This window comes from Rhincodon typus, unplaced genomic scaffold (assembly GCF_021869965.1).
Source record: "Rhincodon typus isolate 14 unplaced genomic scaffold, sRhiTyp1.1 hic_rhity00002225, whole genome shotgun sequence".
Classification (NCBI taxonomy): domain Eukaryota; kingdom Metazoa; phylum Chordata; class Chondrichthyes; order Orectolobiformes; family Rhincodontidae; genus Rhincodon; species Rhincodon typus.
This window is the reverse complement of record NW_025967863.1, coordinates 8,416-25,000: the sequence shown is the minus strand read 5'-3', so window position 1 is coordinate 25,000 and position 16,585 is coordinate 8,416. Positions and strand designations below refer to the sequence as shown.

Here is a 16,585-nt window from a genome sequence, read left to right as displayed (position 1 = left end):
ATGTTCATCCAAGAAGAATCCAGAGAAACAAACAGATTGGACAAAGGATGGCAAATGTGTTCTCAATAACCTTATCAAAAATGTTAAATAAATACCACAACCGCCTTTAAAATAAATCATTTATAAGGTATCTACAATGAACCATCGCTTTCAAAGGAGGGCACACAGATAAAGAGAGCATAGCATATTTGATGTGGTTCTACTTTTTAATATCGCATTTTAACTGCATCAAGTGTTGTAGTAACAGGTAATGGTATTATTCACGCCCTTAAAAACAGTATCTCATAACTGAGTGGGTTCTTCTGTAATGTAGCTGGCTGCTTTCCGCCTTCGTTGTGATATAAAACAATGCCCGAAAGCTGTTGATTAAGAATTCGAGCACCAAATATTATCCAGCCCACGTGTTGTAACAACGTGCTGCCATTTACGCCAGTGAACTTAATTTGTGTAACTGTGTTGTACAATAAGAACGTAAAGGGGTAAACTGTAAATTAAATGGACGGTATCAATAAATGGAGTCGCGATGAATCGCATTTTAAAAAGTTATAATTTTAGTATTGCTTGATATCAGGATTACAAAAAAAACTGCTCTCCTTGTCAACAGCTCATCACCCCGTGCACCTTACAGCGCCTGATGGAGCGAACCAAGAGCTAACATAATTAATTAAATGAATACAGATGTAGGGGTTTAGCCACTTTTGAGTTATGTTATTGTAGCCGGCCAATTACTGGTAATAGTGCCATTGAGCAGAGATAGATATGTAAATTTAACACCGTTTTCCCCCCTCAAATGGAAAAAATAGCTCCTCAGCTCTAATGCACCTGCAGGTTTGCATAGAACCAGGAAAGTGCATTATCGAACAAATGGAAAGAAAGTCCTCCAACTTCAGAGCATGTTAATTGAATACATTCAATCAAGCTTGGGTTATGTTTGAGCTTTTATCTGCCAGGTCGGGATGCACAGAGAGAAGACTTCGGCATCAATTCATTATGCTGTGGCACTGCGTTCAGAAAGCGTTTACAGCTGTGTTGCAGGACAACTTATAGCTACGGCCAGGAACCTGAAAACAAAACATAGCGACTCCGGAATATAAGACTGACACCCTGTTAAGCCAATTTGACACCACGAAAGCTGCCTGAACGTAAAAGATAACTCGTCTTCAGACACCTAGAAGATCCTGATATTTCATGTTTATTTGAATTTACATAAGGTCCTCATTAGATAGTCGTTAATTAGAGTTAAACACGCATTCATTAGTCGAATTTACCGGACTCCTATTGGTTGGGTTTATTACCTTAGAATAATATTTGCATAGGTGCACTTTGCTCCGTTCATACATGTAAAGGGAATGGAACCGAAATAAATTAGAATTTGCCTCATTAAATAGACATTTGTGCTAAAGTTGTGCACGAACCGTTGAGATTTGATGAATAATAAACTACGCCGTAGCTCAGAAAGCAAAATACTTTGGTCACATTGACTTGCTCCTCAGCAGTTCCAGCTGTGTTGTGCATCAAAGGGCTCTGAACTTGAGAGGGAGTACGGGCTCTCATTCGGTTGTAACCTCATACTACAGCTTAATTCTGGGGTAGTGCTCATCCGCAATATATTAGGTGTGATACAATTGGATAACATTATATGCTATTGGATCGCATAACAATATGCTGGGGGCGAGAACGTGTTATGTAGTCAGAACGCGCTAGACAATTTGTAGTGACCATTAGCAGATTTACAGATACGTTAATTTTATCAGCAAACTACAACTATAGCTGAAGACACGATTTTCCTTTCTGCTTTGCGTGAATAATCTCACTTAAACGGGTCGCGTGGATAATAATAGCAACAAGGTATGTTTTTAATTCCTTGCGCTCTGGCTTCCGTGTAAACGATGATCCGGTAGCAAAGACAGACTCTTGCTCTACAATTGCATTTTCCACAAATTATCGTAATGAAAATCATTGTGGAGAACTGTTAGCATGTGACAGCAGGCAGAAAAAACATCCGCAGTAGTAGTGGGGATTTCCTTTCGAGTATTTCTGCGCACATGCATAGCTATCACTGCTCTATTTATAAGCCATTGATTTCTGTACAAAACGACTAATTACATTACTTACAGCAAATAACAGCCCTGCTGTACATACGATAGCGTGCCAGCAACAAACAAATCACTGCTTATTTCACTTGATTGACTTCATTTTCACATGAAATTGTGCCTTATGAGCTAAACTCTGGCAATCTGGCTAGTGCACATACCCGCTAAGCAGCAGACACTGCTAATTGAATCTGTTTAAAAATAAAAGCTTCTCCCGTGTAGTAAATGTTCATCTTACAGCTGTAACGATGAGACAAAGGGGAAGCTTCAGTTAATTTGCAGGTACGATGCTGACTATGAGCTTGCATCTTGCTGGGAAATGTAATCTCTATGGTTTGCACGCGATCTAACCGTTGTATGTGAGATCCCCAAGGGACTTGAGAAGAGAAACTCCACAGACAGGAACCCCCATCTTGCCCGGGCTATAGGTGTGATCAAATACGCGGCAGCTGGTACCGCCAAGACTGGGGCTAAAACAGCAAGTCAGAGGATTTGTTCTAAACCAATTAGTTTAAACTGTATATCAGGACAAGCATATGGGGTGTGAGGGAGAGGCAGAGAGAGGCAAAGATAGCAAAAGAGACAAAGAAATACAGGCAGAAAGCCGCAAGAGACAGACTTGACAAAGGCGGTAAAAGGCCAAATTGAATCGTTCGCATTAACGATAAATAAGAAGTGGTTTTTTACAACCAGTAAACATTTGCGAATGGGCATACAGTGTGTGTTTAGTTATATACTGAGTCATTTTGAAATACTGTTAGCAATTCCTCAGAGCTCGATTAGGTCTTATCAACGAACAGAAACAGCCTGTATATCACCAGAAGTCAGCCTATCCCCTTGTATAACACAGGAGTGTGTACTCCTCTGTCATTTGCACCATAAAGCTCTCAAACCTCTGAAGCTTTTTTTAAAAATGTGATTTAGTGGGCATTCAAAAAAAAAGTGCTTTAGATACGGGAAACAGAACTAGATACCCATTCGATCGAATTCTGGAATGGAATTGATACATTTAAGATTATTTCACCCAGGCAGTTCACCAAACGTTTAAAATTGTTTGAAAGCGCGGAACAACGCCCACTATTCGTGTATAAAACAAATGTTAGAGAAATGATCAATTTTGGAATCTATCCAGCAGACAGCACCAAAAATGATGAGAAACAGTACAGGTATAAGACCATTGCTGTGTACAGCACACTTCCGCGAGATCGCTTTAAACTCCCAAGGATAGAGAGAGCAGCTGCCCTGGTGTCATTACAACTGTAAGCAGATACAGTCAACAAGAAAAAGGAGGTAGATTCAAATCAGTTATCCGTGCGCTCTCGCGTCATTGGTGCATTTCTACATTGGAATCTGATACTGGAGAGTCTTGAAATCCATCTGTCGCCCAGATTCACTGCCAGGTTGGGAGCCTATACCTGTTCTCCACGTGGGATGCGAACAGGTATTCTCTGTGAATCGGAAGCTGTGTGGACGCTGAAATAGGTTGGAGATGCCCCCTAACCCCGCCCTCATCAAAAAATCGGTCAGAGATACCAGGTTAAATGCGGAATAGTAACGATCAAATCTAGACGTGTGCATGCATGGGTGTTGGGGTAGGGGTCCTCAGAGGCTTGCGGTTGGTCATTTTCGAGCCAGCTTTGTGGTCACGCCCTGCTCTGTAGGCGCCACAGCTCCGGGCTTCAGGCACGGTGAAGATGTTATAGACTGGCGCCAGGTTTCCAGCATCTCCTCACAGCCAAGGTGCATGGATAACAGCTCGAGCGAATCTTTTTTTGTGTGGGCCACCCAATGCTGGCGTGGATGCTGCTGCTGGAGTCAATCGTGGCATGTCACCTTCCGAAATATGAAAAAAAAGTTGACATTTTAGGACGCACACTGCGTTCTGCAAGCGAGCACGCTCTGAACCTGGGGGCGTGCGGTTTGGGGGGGCGGGGGAGTGGGGAAGGGGGAAGAGCCGAATGAAGTGAACCCCACGTAAAATCCGAATGCAGTGTTCGCAACCAGCATTTTGGAGCCAATGCCTTGAAGAGCCTTTTTCTGCACGGTTTCACTTCAAAGCTGCCCATTGCAATGGGAACATGGCTGTTGAGAATAGTTCTGTTCATTTTCAGAATTCTGGGCATTCGATTCATTGCCGCCAGAGGAAAAAAATGCTTTTTTGAGCTAAACAAATGGAGAGTTCCTATCATGCAATACAATGATCCCAAAGATGCCTAGAAATGTGAGCATGTAGCCTCAAATCTCAACAGCCACAGAAGGCCACACAGTAAAATCTCTCACTCTGGATGGCTATGAGACTATTACAGTCCAGTTGAGTTCTCACTTTCAGAACTAAGGCTGCTGTTGCGACCATGTGATGACGCAGGGTCGTGAGCATTTTGAACGTTTATGTTTTTTTCTCTCTCTCCACCCCATTGCTGGAAGCAGTGGCTGTTTTTTTTGTGTGTGAAGCTGCCCCTCTGTGCGTGAGCACAGACAATGTACTGCTTTGAACTTCGCGACAATGCTGACCTGAAAAAATGCGTCCCTCTGCTGATTTCCTGCCTGGACCCGAGTGACCTTTCAAATCGTGGTTGGTTTCCTGAGATTGGGGGAGACTCAGGGGTGGGGAGGTGGGAGGTGTGAACAGAGAGAAGGATTCTGCTTAATCAATCAAGCACCATTCCCCTCAGCTCTCTAAACTGCTATAAATCTATTCAAAATACCACATTACTAAACTCTTCGTAAAATATGCTTTTAGGAACTTAACTGAGAATTTAACAAGACCTGTTTACGCTGTTTTATAAAGTAGTAGCGTCTATTTAGCGGGAGGAGTGGATGATCGTTGGTATACACTGGTTTTACTAATCAACTGTCTTAATTTTCAGTGTTGTTTGCCTGTGCTGGTTGGTTTTACTTTTAGGCTTTGCACAAAGCACAATTAATTCTCTCCCCTTAATTGAACATTGTCTGCCCTCACGGAGAATACCTGTTGCTTTGCAGAGAGATAAAGAAAACCTCACAGTTCCCGCTCTGCCCAATCGGAAAGTCGCATGAACTCGCCACACTGGGAAATCAAACCCGCCTGGAGCTGTCATTGATTGTCCGTCAATAGCCAATGAAAAGCGTATGACAGGCCTTTGTAATGAAAAGGATTAGGTGGCAGTCTATCGAACTCCTCCTACCAAATTATCCAACTGTGCCCTGGCGAGAGGCTGCAACAAATAGGCGAAACGGTGTGCTCCCAGCCAGCAAGCTACAATCCGATCAGCAAGGAGCTAAGGAGTCAGGGGAATGCGGTTAAAATCGCCCTAACATCATTGTTTGCCCGTTATTCCTAACCAGTCTGCAGGGATTCCTTCTATCACTGTCTGGTCCCCAGCAGCAGCCAGTAACTATCATCTCCCCGGGCGCCGGAGAATTTGACGTGTTGTACTACCTCCCGCCCCCCCGCCACCCCATCAGAGATTAGCAGTTTATTTCTCTCTCTCTCTTTCTCTTTCTTTCTCTAATTGTCTTGTAGCAGTTTCTTCCATGGTTTAAGCTGGGGTCTGTATGGAAGTACTAAGAGCCAGGGCCGAGGAAGACACGTGTACTTTCCGTCAATCAGCGATGCTTTTCCACGGAATCTCTGGGGGCGAGATCCAGGGAATCATGGAGGAAATGGAAAGGAGATCCAAGACGGATTCCCGGCTCGCCAAAGGAGTGCAGATGAACGGAAGGGAAACGGTAAGAGGGAAAACAACAACATGAGAAAGGAGGACTTTTGAGACACACAATTTAACTTCCTTCCTTCACCCTGAACAGTCCTTGCGTAGCAGTTAAGGGATTGAGTTCAGCTTCTCCTTTTTAAAAAAAATTCTCCGTTATATTGAATTCTCGACAGCTTTTTAAAACAAAAAATCCATCGCACTGACTAAAAGAGATTTGGGTTTGTTTTGCTCGCAATACGCTTCGGTGTATTTATTGACACAGACAAAATTAAAATGTGACATAAAACCCATTTTAAAAATGCCTTTTGAGTGTGTGCAGCTCCGGTCTTTCTGCTGTGCTTCTCTGCCAACAAAGACTGGGAAATATCCACGGCTACACTGTGGAGGAGACTGCAATGCGATTATTTGTGAACTTTGAGCAGAAGGAACTCTCGCTTGAAGCAAAGACCCGCGCGTTAAGATTTGTTTTAATAATTGCCCAACTTTGACTCTCTCTTTAACTCAATTTACTACCATGGGAGATTGAACTGTCACGGGAGAGGGGTGGGGGGCGGGGGATGGTGGTGGGGAACTGTTCATCAGCTGCAGCAAATAATACATAGAAAACATTTACCTGCAAAATGTTTGAAAGTATTTTTGTGCAAATCAAATGTTGCTTGCTTTCGTTTACGTATTCGCTCTTGTGCAACCTGTGTGTATGCATTTGACCATGATGACGTTTTAGCTTGACATTTAAAAAAGATTTCTTGTTTGCAGAACATGCCTTCTATTAACTCGGAGAAACCCGCCTTGTGTGCAGGCTGCGGCGGTAAAATTGCAGATAGATACTACCTGCTTGCTGTCGACAAACAGTGGCACCTCAGGTGCCTCAAGTGTTGTGAATGTAAACTCGCCCTGGAGTCCGAATTAACTTGTTTCGCCAAGGATGGCAGCATTTACTGTAAAGAGGACTACTACAGGTAATCATCCAGCGCACGCTTGCTTCAGGGTCTCCAAATAGGAGGTGCAACTTGTCCAGGGAACGTGGGAGCACGTAAAAATGAGGAAAAGTAGGACTCACCTCCGTGCCGGTTTTTTATTTGGTTTTTGGCTGTAGCCTGGCATTCCAGGCCGTGTTCCTTTTCTAACGCGCGTTTCCGTTTTACACACGGACAGTCACAAGCAGTTAGGCCGGCACAACCATCGTCAACCACGGACTGTGGGCCTGGAGGGGGAATGGAAGCTGAGCTTTCCCTCTTACTTTTCTGTTGCACATCTCGCTCTCAGAGCCCAGGGGGAGGGATGCAGCAATTTGAACGGTAACTCTAGTCTTTCTTTCCGTCATGTAAGGACAGCGTTCCCCCTTATGTTTAAGGGTGAGCGTTTGACAAGCCAGAACTTAGGCCTCAAACTCAACAAAAGATATAGCAACATTGGAAATGTTTCATTTTGCGACGAGGAAGCTTTTGGAAAGTACTGAGGCCATTTTATTTTATGTTTTGGCCGAAGCATTGGTTCATTCAATGTGATCAGGAATTATTTGTAAGCTTATGAGATCAGCCAATATTGGTCTCACAGCTGACGGATCTGTGCCCGACAGGATACCGGAATCAGATCGGGGATGGTGGGCTGCGAGTTTTCGGACGATGAATAAATGTGGGCCGTACAATGACCGGGACGAAAACTGCAAGTTGTAAAAAAATGCCACTGTTTGAGTTCACAATGGGCAATTTATTATTGACTTTTTCCCTATCCCTCCAAATTATATTCATTTTGCCCACACACCAATAGAATTTACCGCCGTTCAGGAAAATCGGGCGCTGTTAAATAAACGTTCAAATGCGAGGAAAAATGTTGTAACCCGTGATTAAATATTAATAGACCGACGTTATTGATACGATTCTTTGGCTGACAATGATGTTGTTCGTCGTGCAATATAATGTACATGTTCTCCTATTTCTAAGCGTGGTGTTCTTTGCTCTCTTTTGTTTTATATTTTGGGAAGGAGGTTTTCTGTCCAACGCTGTTCTCGTTGCCACCTCGGAATATCCGCCTCTGAAATGGTCATGCGAGCCAGGGACTCAGTTTATCACTTGAGCTGTTTCACGTGTACGACTTGCAACAAAACATTAACCACAGGCGACCACTTCGGCATGAAAGATAATTTGGTTTACTGCAGAGTTCATTTCGAGTCCCTGATGCAGGTAGACTATCACACGCAACTGAACTACACCGAGCTGGCTTCAAAGAGCGGGGGTCTCGGCTTGCCCTACTTCAATGGGACAGGCACTGTTCAGAAGGGACGCCCCAGGAAGAGAAAAAGCCCTGCCCTCGGAGTCGATATCTCAACTTACAACCCAGGTGGGGAAAATAATATTTGTCAGGCAAACGACGGATATGTTTATATATATATGTATATAAATTGTCGATGTGACCAAAACTTCAGCGCTACAAATCGAAACATAAGTCAAACTTCAACTGTTTTGTTTTGGCCATAATGCACCAACGAATGGAAAGTTTTTTTTAAAGCAAAAGAAGGAGCTTCTAAAATTCGGATATCAATCATGTTCCGGATGATTTTGCAAATCAACTGATGGTTCAAAGGCCCACTAACATTGTACCAGAACGGAACAAAAATATTGAAGCTTTGATTTAAATTTGTTTTGTGTTGTTTTATGTGTATGGGCTCTTAGCACGGCCCTACCGAACAGCCCTTCCACGTTGAGTCCTTGTTATCCATAACAGTTTCTGCTCGGCAGAGTTCTTCAGCTTTATAATTGGACTAAGCGTGCTGTCAGAGGCACTTTGGTCAGTTTGATGGCTGCAAAAGCGTTCTATGGGTCTTCACTCTTTTTTTAAAAAAAGATAACCAAACATGATTTCATCCTTTTCTTTTTCATAAATAAAAGAATAAATGCATTGTGGACTTTCCACAAACTGGGACCCAACTGCATACTGGTTCATTGTGCCCTTTCTAGCTGTTTCTTAATTGTGGGGTTTTCTTAAAGCAAATTGGCGCGCACTCGAGATTCTGATGTTCAATTGAATGAAAGAAGAATCACGTAATCTGGAGGTTAATTGTTTTCTGTTAATTAGACGTGACACAGGAATCCCTGGTTTCCACTCCCACATAAATCACCCCCACCCGCCGTAAATCTATCTTGAACTAACATACTGTATAAACTCATTGGTGCATTCACTAGAGTACCAACGAGAATTAATACACCAAACTTTAAATATGTTCCTACATTCACTGCTAAAAGCAAATCATTTACATTTGAAAATAAGGACAAAATATCGTTTTCACTCTGGGGGAGAATCACAATATTAACATATAACCGCTTTGTTGGAGTCCATTGTTCATGCGATGGTTGATGTTAAAGATAAAATCCAATGTATTAATGCAATCATATGTTATAAAGTAATCCATGTTAAATCATGTGGCGGGAACTGGATTGTGTTTAAATTGACCTACAGTGTCTATACAGTGGCTGGAACAGAGGACGAGCCTGGACTCATAACATTTAATGCGATCCATTTAAGATATTCAATAGCCCTGAATAACTTGTAAAATAATCCTAGTCATTCTACTTGCAGTTTTTGAGGGTGTTTAAAATACAGTGGTGTACGTAGACCACCTTCCAGCCTACCAAATAATAAGTAAGTTTGGATACCGAGTGGTTCTAGTGAAAAGGAAAAAAAAAATAAACGAACACTGGACTTAATATTTCTCGAGGCAGGAAGTTCATCTAGTAAAGATCATATTTCAGAAAGTGCAAACTGAAGACTGCAGATTACTCTTCAGTTAATATGAATGGATGGATAGCTGTGTGGAATGTGTTAATTTCACTGTAAAATTACATAAACAGTCCCTGCTACAATTTTTCTGTATACAAAAAGTCACGAGACGTTCAATAACTTTGCAAAATAATTCTAAAATGTTACAAAGTCGGATGTGGTCATGTTTACGTTCAATTACGAGTGGTGTCCATTTTAAAAAAACGTTTTATTTTATTTTCCTTTCGAGCATAATGGGCAAAACGTTAACCTTTCTAAAACAGGAATCTGCCTGCATTTATTATTAAGATTTCTGAGCGCTTGTCTCCATTGAAAAATGTGTCCGTACGCGATAATAATCATTGACAAGATATTCCTTATGAGGATTCGTTTATCATAATAATTCCGGATGGCGTTTGCAAAAATGTGCCGCTTTAAGTTAAAATTAAAAGCTGCACAAGAACAAAAAAGTACTCACCGAAATCGATTCGTCCCATGGGTTTAGCATCAAATATATCACTGAACTCAAAGCACAAGGGCAGTGCTTTTAGTTTTCAAACTATTTTGTAACGTAATATTTGAGGAGGGCTTTCAAAACGTTTGAGTGGAAATTCCTGGGAGCTGGTAATCATTTCTAAGGGAATAGTTGGAGGCGACTTGAGTAAGGAATGTCAAATATTGTGTAGTACTCATACCGGGGGTGGGGGGAGGGGGGGTGGAAATGTTGACACACAAATTCTCGGGCTTAGAGTTGAGCGCCCTCTAGTGAAGAGGAGTAAGTGGTAGAGGGTGGGGATGAGGCAGTGAGGTTAATCCTGTTGCCTGATGTGAGAGATCATTAATAAACAGCACGGTTGTGTTTGTGAACGCCAGGCTGCAATGAAAACGACGCGGACCACTTGGACAGGGAACAACAGCCCTACCCTCCAACCCAGAAAACCAAGCGTATGCGCACATCCTTCAAACACCACCAGCTTCGCACCATGAAGTCCTACTTCGCCATAAACCATAACCCAGATGCGAAAGATTTAAAACAGCTTGCCCAGAAAACTGGGCTCACCAAAAGAGTTTTGCAGGTAAGAGGCATTCATATCGATCTAACGAAATGTGCTGTGTACTGTAAACCTCTGATCACCCTTTCATGCTCTGCATTTATTAATCGGAAAACTCATTTCAAAATACTCAGACTGGGACTGGTAGATATACTACCAGGTAGATCTCGTAGTACAATAATAGTTTATTATACTAATCATCCAAAGTATTAAAAAAAACAAGAGCTGAAATAATTAAGGGGTGGTATGCTATGAGGGGTTACAGTGGAGAATCCCTGTCTATGTTTCATCCACTCCATAGATGGCTGGTTAGTGACATTACTATTTACGTGGCAGTTTGATAACTTGCACAGTAATTGATTATTTCGCAATTGGACATATTTTATACATAACGACTGACAACTAAATATCAAGATATAGCACTTCAAAATTTCGCCATTAAATGCAAAGCAATTAATCACAGGAACCACGGCGTTGTTCTAAAATGACTTTTTTTTAAAAAAAAAGATCTGTTCACATTGATGCCAATGTTAATCAGCTCATTCCCCAAATATCATCTCAATATTGAGTGCTGGTGTCCAACACTACATCCAGTGCATTCTAAAATGGCCTCGCTGGGGAAGAGGCGCTAAAATTATTTTCACCATTATCGGAAAACCCTGTCGAGTTGCACCAGCTGAGCACAGGATGCTATCGACTGCCCTGTCCAAACTGACTGGCTCACTGGTTTCATTTCAAATCGCGCTGTTCCATCCCGCAAGGGGCGAACAGCTGAGGGAAGCAAGAGTGAATAGATCTCCAAAACTTTGACCATCCTGGCGCTTGCCATAATTACCAGGATCTCTTTTTGTTGGTTAGTGGATGCAACATAGGACATAATCTCATCTTAAGCTTTCAGTAGTTTTCGTTGATAAGTTGTTAAACGAGCCGTTTAAGTTGTGTGCGGTGTAACGAGCTTGTTCCTCGTACTGTGCAGGGAAGTCAATGGTATTAAATGTAGCCAATTTCTGCTTGCATTGTCACAATCTCAGCATTCCCCAGTCCATTTAATGCTAGTCTATTTAATTCTGCATAGTAGTAGCTGTTTAAATAATTGATCTTTATATATCTTATTTATCTATATCTATATATCTATAGCGATAAGTTGTGGTTTGTGATTAGATAAAGAAAAAAAAGGATCAAATAATCGGTAAAAAGATTACATGGGATTGGTTTGCAGGTTTGGTTTCAAAACGCAAGAGCCAAATTCAGAAGGAACCTTTTGCGACAGGAGAATGGGGGTGTTGATAAACCTGATGGCACAGCACTTCCCGTCCCGCCCCCAGCCGACAGGTCCGGCGCCGCTCTAAGTCCAAGCAGCACTTCGACCACTTTAACAGACTTGACCAATCCCACTCTGTCAGTAGTGACGCCTGTGACCTCTAACCTGGACGTGCACGAATCCGGGAGTCCGTCACAAACTACCTTAACGAACCTTTTCTAACATTTTTTAGCAGATTTCCTTCAAAACAAAACAAAAAAAAAATCCCTGGAAAGTATTAAAAAAAAGACAAAAATAAAACAGATCCTGTTGTGTGTAGGATGATTTTGTTAAATAACTGATATGAATATATATTTTTTGTTTATTGACGAATTCTAGTTTACAGCAGTAGAAAAAAAAGAGCAGTTTACAAAATAAATGTCAATGGACTGTGCAGTGGTGACTGCGCATGCTCGAATATAATTCCAATTTCCAATGATATTTTCCTTAAAAGCTTCCAGATTAAAAGTTTAAAGCTCAGTTTAATCTTACACTACTTCGCTTCTCCTCGACACTGGTCATGTAAACATTTTTTTTCACTTCTGCTAAACGTGCCCACCATATTCTGACTGTCTCTACAACTGCAGGGACAGGAAAGTCAACGTTTCGGGCCGTTCAGGGTCCTGTCGAAGGGTTTCAGCCCGACACTTTGACTTCCCTGCTCCTCGGATGCTGTCTGACCGGCTGTGCTTTTCCAGCTCCACATTTATTGACTCTAGCTTCCAGCATCTGCAGTCCTTCACTGTCTACAACTGCAGGGTTGTCTTAGGGAGAGTGAGAGACTCAAAAAAAAACAAATTAAGTTTCGCCAGTGAGCTCATTCCATGCGCACTCACCAGTGAACATCTCTTCAGGCTCCTCGCTATTGTCATATGTACTGGTACCAACAATACTAAATAAAACTCGCCAATACTTTTACACTACCGTTCTTTGGCAGTACGAACCATGGTGTACTGGAACTACTTTTCTCCAATGAGATCTATCACAGCTTTTATCATGTGCCTTATGATATTTCTGAAGAAAGTCTGTGACGTGGTGTAGATTCGTGTTCCCTTGTTTAGAAAAAAAAACAGATGCCCTTCTGACACCTCACAAGTTTTGTATTGTTACCTCCTTTTCTGATAACTTTTTAATGGGAAAGCTGTTTTTTTTCTTAAAAAAAACACAAAACGACGTTTGGACTTGTCCTCGAAAGCAACCATGAACACGTTCTCTCACTAGAGTAGTTGGTATTCCCGATGTTACGAGGTCCTTCTGTTTGATCTTTGTGTTTATGATAGTACAGTAAGTGGTTTGATGAGATTGTTGATGTTACTTTGTTTTTAAAAAAATGAAACCATTGTACAGGCGCGTTCTCCCCTTTTAATATTTATGGACCAAACGTTTTGTGATATCTTATTAAAATTGTGTGATTAAAGCAGTTTGTTTGATCGTTTTCAGTTTAGCCTTCTTTCATTCGGCGCTTATATTGCGATATCAAATAAGCTCCTGGTGGTGTGTCTATGTGCATTATCAGTTGACGAAAGACCAATGGGTATAAAACTCGTTTGAAACCAGAAAAATGCGGTAATAATACAAACAAATAGGTAGACGTAGCGACATAACACTTTTTTTTAGAATAAACTGAATAAATCAGTATCTAAACATTTTGTCAGTTCAAGCAAAAAGCACTAATGTTATGAAAAGTGCCTGATACTAAAAAAAACACAACACATAAAAGCGAGAACAGGGGACTTCAGGAGTTATAGATTGTATGTTTATACCAGCATTGCTTTTCAACGACCTCTATTTTTTCAATTGTCTGTTTGCAAGTCTCGAATGCCCACTTAAAATAAATGAAAGCTATTTCAGGGACAACAAACACAGGAAAACAATTGTGTTTTAAAAATGGCATACGAAATACGAGTGTATATAATCAGGAAGAACATGTTCCACTAGGGTCAGGCTGAGCACAAGAAGTACCTAAAAGGCTTAGAGTTTAAATACTCGCTCCAGTAGGATAGGGACGCCACAAGTTTTTATATTTAATAATAAAAAAGGGGGAATTTAAACCGCCAGAAACTCTATAAATTCAGGGAAGACTAAAGCCAAACAGTCGACATCCAAACAATGTAAATTTACCTTTCAAAATAGTTTTTCACGAAACGTTAGAAATATTTTCCTTGTTAAAAAAAATAACAAAAAGACCCCGGAAGGCCAGATTGCTCTGTAGTTTAATGAACTGTTACTATGATTTCTTTCAGGGAGAACAAATCTTGGGGCATTACAGCCACACTTCCCGACGTTTGAAAATTCCCTAGGTATTTTAAGAAGGGGAAAGGTTGATCGGAATTCAACAGCAGTGAAGACAAAGACTATATTAACACACAATTAAATATCCTAAAACTTTACTCAGATACATAATTACAATAAGCCTCCAAAATGTAATTTGCTTGAATGTTTAAGCTAATGTAGGACGCAACGTGTTGTATTTCTTTTACGTTTAAGCTGTCAGTGGACATACATGTAGAGAAAACATAAAGTCTGCGCTGGACTGAATTTGAAAGAATTAGGATGTGGTTAGGACAGGCCAGTCTGATTTCCATCGCACTGCCAAGTTGACCAACTAAATTAACAGATTTTCGGACATCAAACGTAAAGCTTTGTCTGTACTCAACAATTCTAAGTGTATAATTAATTTGATATCCATTTGTAATGTGGAGACTTGGTTATGATGATTTAAGCCACATTCCTTCAATAGGGATAATCGATGTATGGTATTTGGAGACGAAATTCGCAAGTCCTTCAAGCCCACAGGCGACATTTTGGTGTTTCTGGTTGTAAAGCAAAATTGAGAAACATTGTGCATGCTATTATAATACTTCCTCTAAATTCTTTTCAATATCAAAGGGTCGGATGTAATATTGTCAGTACTGTTTTTTGGGTGATGTATACATTTTGATTGATTGATGTTAATTGTAATAAACAGCTTTCAGTATTGAACGAGTTCTCTTGCTTAATGCAACAAATGTTTTTTTTCTCTCGAAGTAAGATTTTATATATATAAACTATATACAAGAAAGCACACGGACTGAATTAGCATTTGTTTTGAATAAATTGCTATCTTCCTATACAAACGATCGATTAATTTATTGGAATCACTACCTACACCATCCTTTTCCCTCTCGCTCAAATACTGAGATCAGTCCTGCAAACATTGAAACAAACACTACAACACCAAAACTCATGAAGGTGTACCATTCCATTATTGCAGATTGTACTGTGACGGGCCAGCAGCTGATCCCTTGTGGTCGCTGACTACTCTGGTGCCATAAAATATATACATAAGCAATTTGTAATTTTCTGAGTAGAGACGAGGAACAAACCGGAAATTATATTTTTAAAAAAAGGCTACAGGAACTTCAGGGGCTGTGCTATTTTGCTTTCACCAGAAAGATGACTACTTCTGCACGCAGCGGGGCAGTCAGGTTGAGGGCGGCGCTATCCATTTGGCCCAAGAGAAACTTCGCTCCAACATTACACAAAGACACCCCACTGCCTGTGTTTTGGAACGAACATAAAAGCGAGCTAGAGAATTCATATTCTGACGAGAAATGGAAACTTTTGTTTTGCAAATCGAAATGATACACGAGGGAAATAAAACATTATGACCCCAAGTGAATTTCGTTATCATTAGTTATCCGGGAGAGGACACAGTCGCAGTTCAAATCTTCCAGCTTCACCCTTCACTTTCTGCGGGCAGAACGAGATTGGGAGCATTCTGTTGTGGTTTACTCTCCACTGCATTCTACATTTTAAAATCCAGTCCATTTCCATCACTTCACATTGGCAATGTGCCACAGTCCCCAGTTGAACGATTCAGTGTCAACCTGTATTGGAAATAAAACTCACTGTCACACTTTACACTAAGCCGAGCTAATGGGATTTGTATTGACCAATATTATGTAGTAAAGGGTTTAACTGGAAGTGTTTTAAATGAAAAGGAACATCGCAACCTTTGGCGCTAAACAATAGGATCGCCAGCGTCTTGCAAACAAAACCAAAATTCAGATTTCCTGATTGAATAGTCCCTATGATGTGTAGAAACGAATATTGTTTTTTGAATGGCCTTTTCTGCAACAATATATCACCGAGAGGACTGTAATATATCGCTAATAGACGCCCCTTAAAAAAAGGTACCACAGCGTCGTTTTGCCGGGACAGAGTAATTAACAACAGAAACTGAAGCAGCGGTACTCCTTGCTTGCTCCTATTAACGTACATGTTTTGAACAATTCACAGTTTCTCGCGTGTAAGTATTTGATTCTCATGGTGTCAGGCAGGAGATCAAACGGCGGATTCCACTGTTTTATGTCACAGCGGTAGAATGCAAGAGCAGTAACATTTGGGAATACCGTGTACCACAATACCCATTATCCTGGATAATATCGTCTCTCCGAATCGGATCTGAAATGGTAAGAAAAAAAATCAAAGCTTGTCCAGTTTGATTTTCCTGTAGACAACTGACTCCACGTTGTCTCCTTCAGACTATTTCTAGAGAGTTTTTTTTACAGCCTTCTGTGTGCAGAACACTACATCATTCAAAAGGTGATCAGTAAAACGCGCGTTCCCTTGCAGGGAGCATTGTTCAAATGGTCCTGCTCCTGGTAAATGTGCTTTACAACATAGTAACAGGGCTAAATGTTCGAATGG

At 41.1% G+C, this 16,585-nt stretch overlaps 1 protein-coding gene across 6 annotated transcripts; it reads left to right on the top strand.

Annotated features, from left to right (window-relative positions):
* The first annotated feature begins 3,750 nt into the window (after positions 1–3,750).
* Positions 3,751–14,780, top strand: LOC109936966 (LIM/homeobox protein Lhx9). Of its 6 annotated transcripts, none has more exons than XM_048593021.1 (6): positions 3,751–3,833; positions 5,599–5,801; positions 6,542–6,744; positions 7,770–8,125; positions 10,415–10,617; positions 11,813–12,076. In XM_048593021.1, the coding sequence occupies exons 2-6, from the start codon at positions 5,628–5,630 to the stop codon at positions 12,074–12,076; spliced, it is 1,200 nt and encodes a 399-aa protein (XP_048448978.1). In that variant the 5' UTR covers positions 3,751–3,833; positions 5,599–5,627. The 6 variants fall into 6 exon arrangements, with proteins under 6 accessions (XP_048448978.1, XP_048448977.1, XP_048448976.1 ...); XM_048593020.1 differs by lacking the exon at positions 3,751–3,833 and adding an exon at positions 4,533–4,665 and having other exon boundaries at positions 5,596–5,801; XM_048593019.1 differs by lacking the exon at positions 3,751–3,833 and adding an exon at positions 5,246–5,463 and having other exon boundaries at positions 5,596–5,801.
* The last annotated feature ends 1,805 nt before the right edge of the window (positions 14,781–16,585 follow it).

What these genes read in the sequence shown, in the direction of transcription:
- LOC109936966 (XM_048593021.1), top strand. Translation starts at nt 5,628, where the DNA reads ATGGAAGTACTAAGAGCCAGGGCCGAGGAAGACACGTGTACTTTCCGT. An exon ending in AGATGAACGGAAGGGAAACG is followed by an intron (nt 5,802 to 6,541) that starts GTAAGAGGGAAA and finishes TCTTGTTTGCAG; the next exon opens with AACATGCCTTCTATTAACTC. An exon ending in TATCTCAACTTACAACCCAG is followed by an intron (nt 8,126 to 10,414) that starts GTGGGGAAAATA and finishes TGTGAACGCCAG; the next exon opens with GCTGCAATGAAAACGACGCG.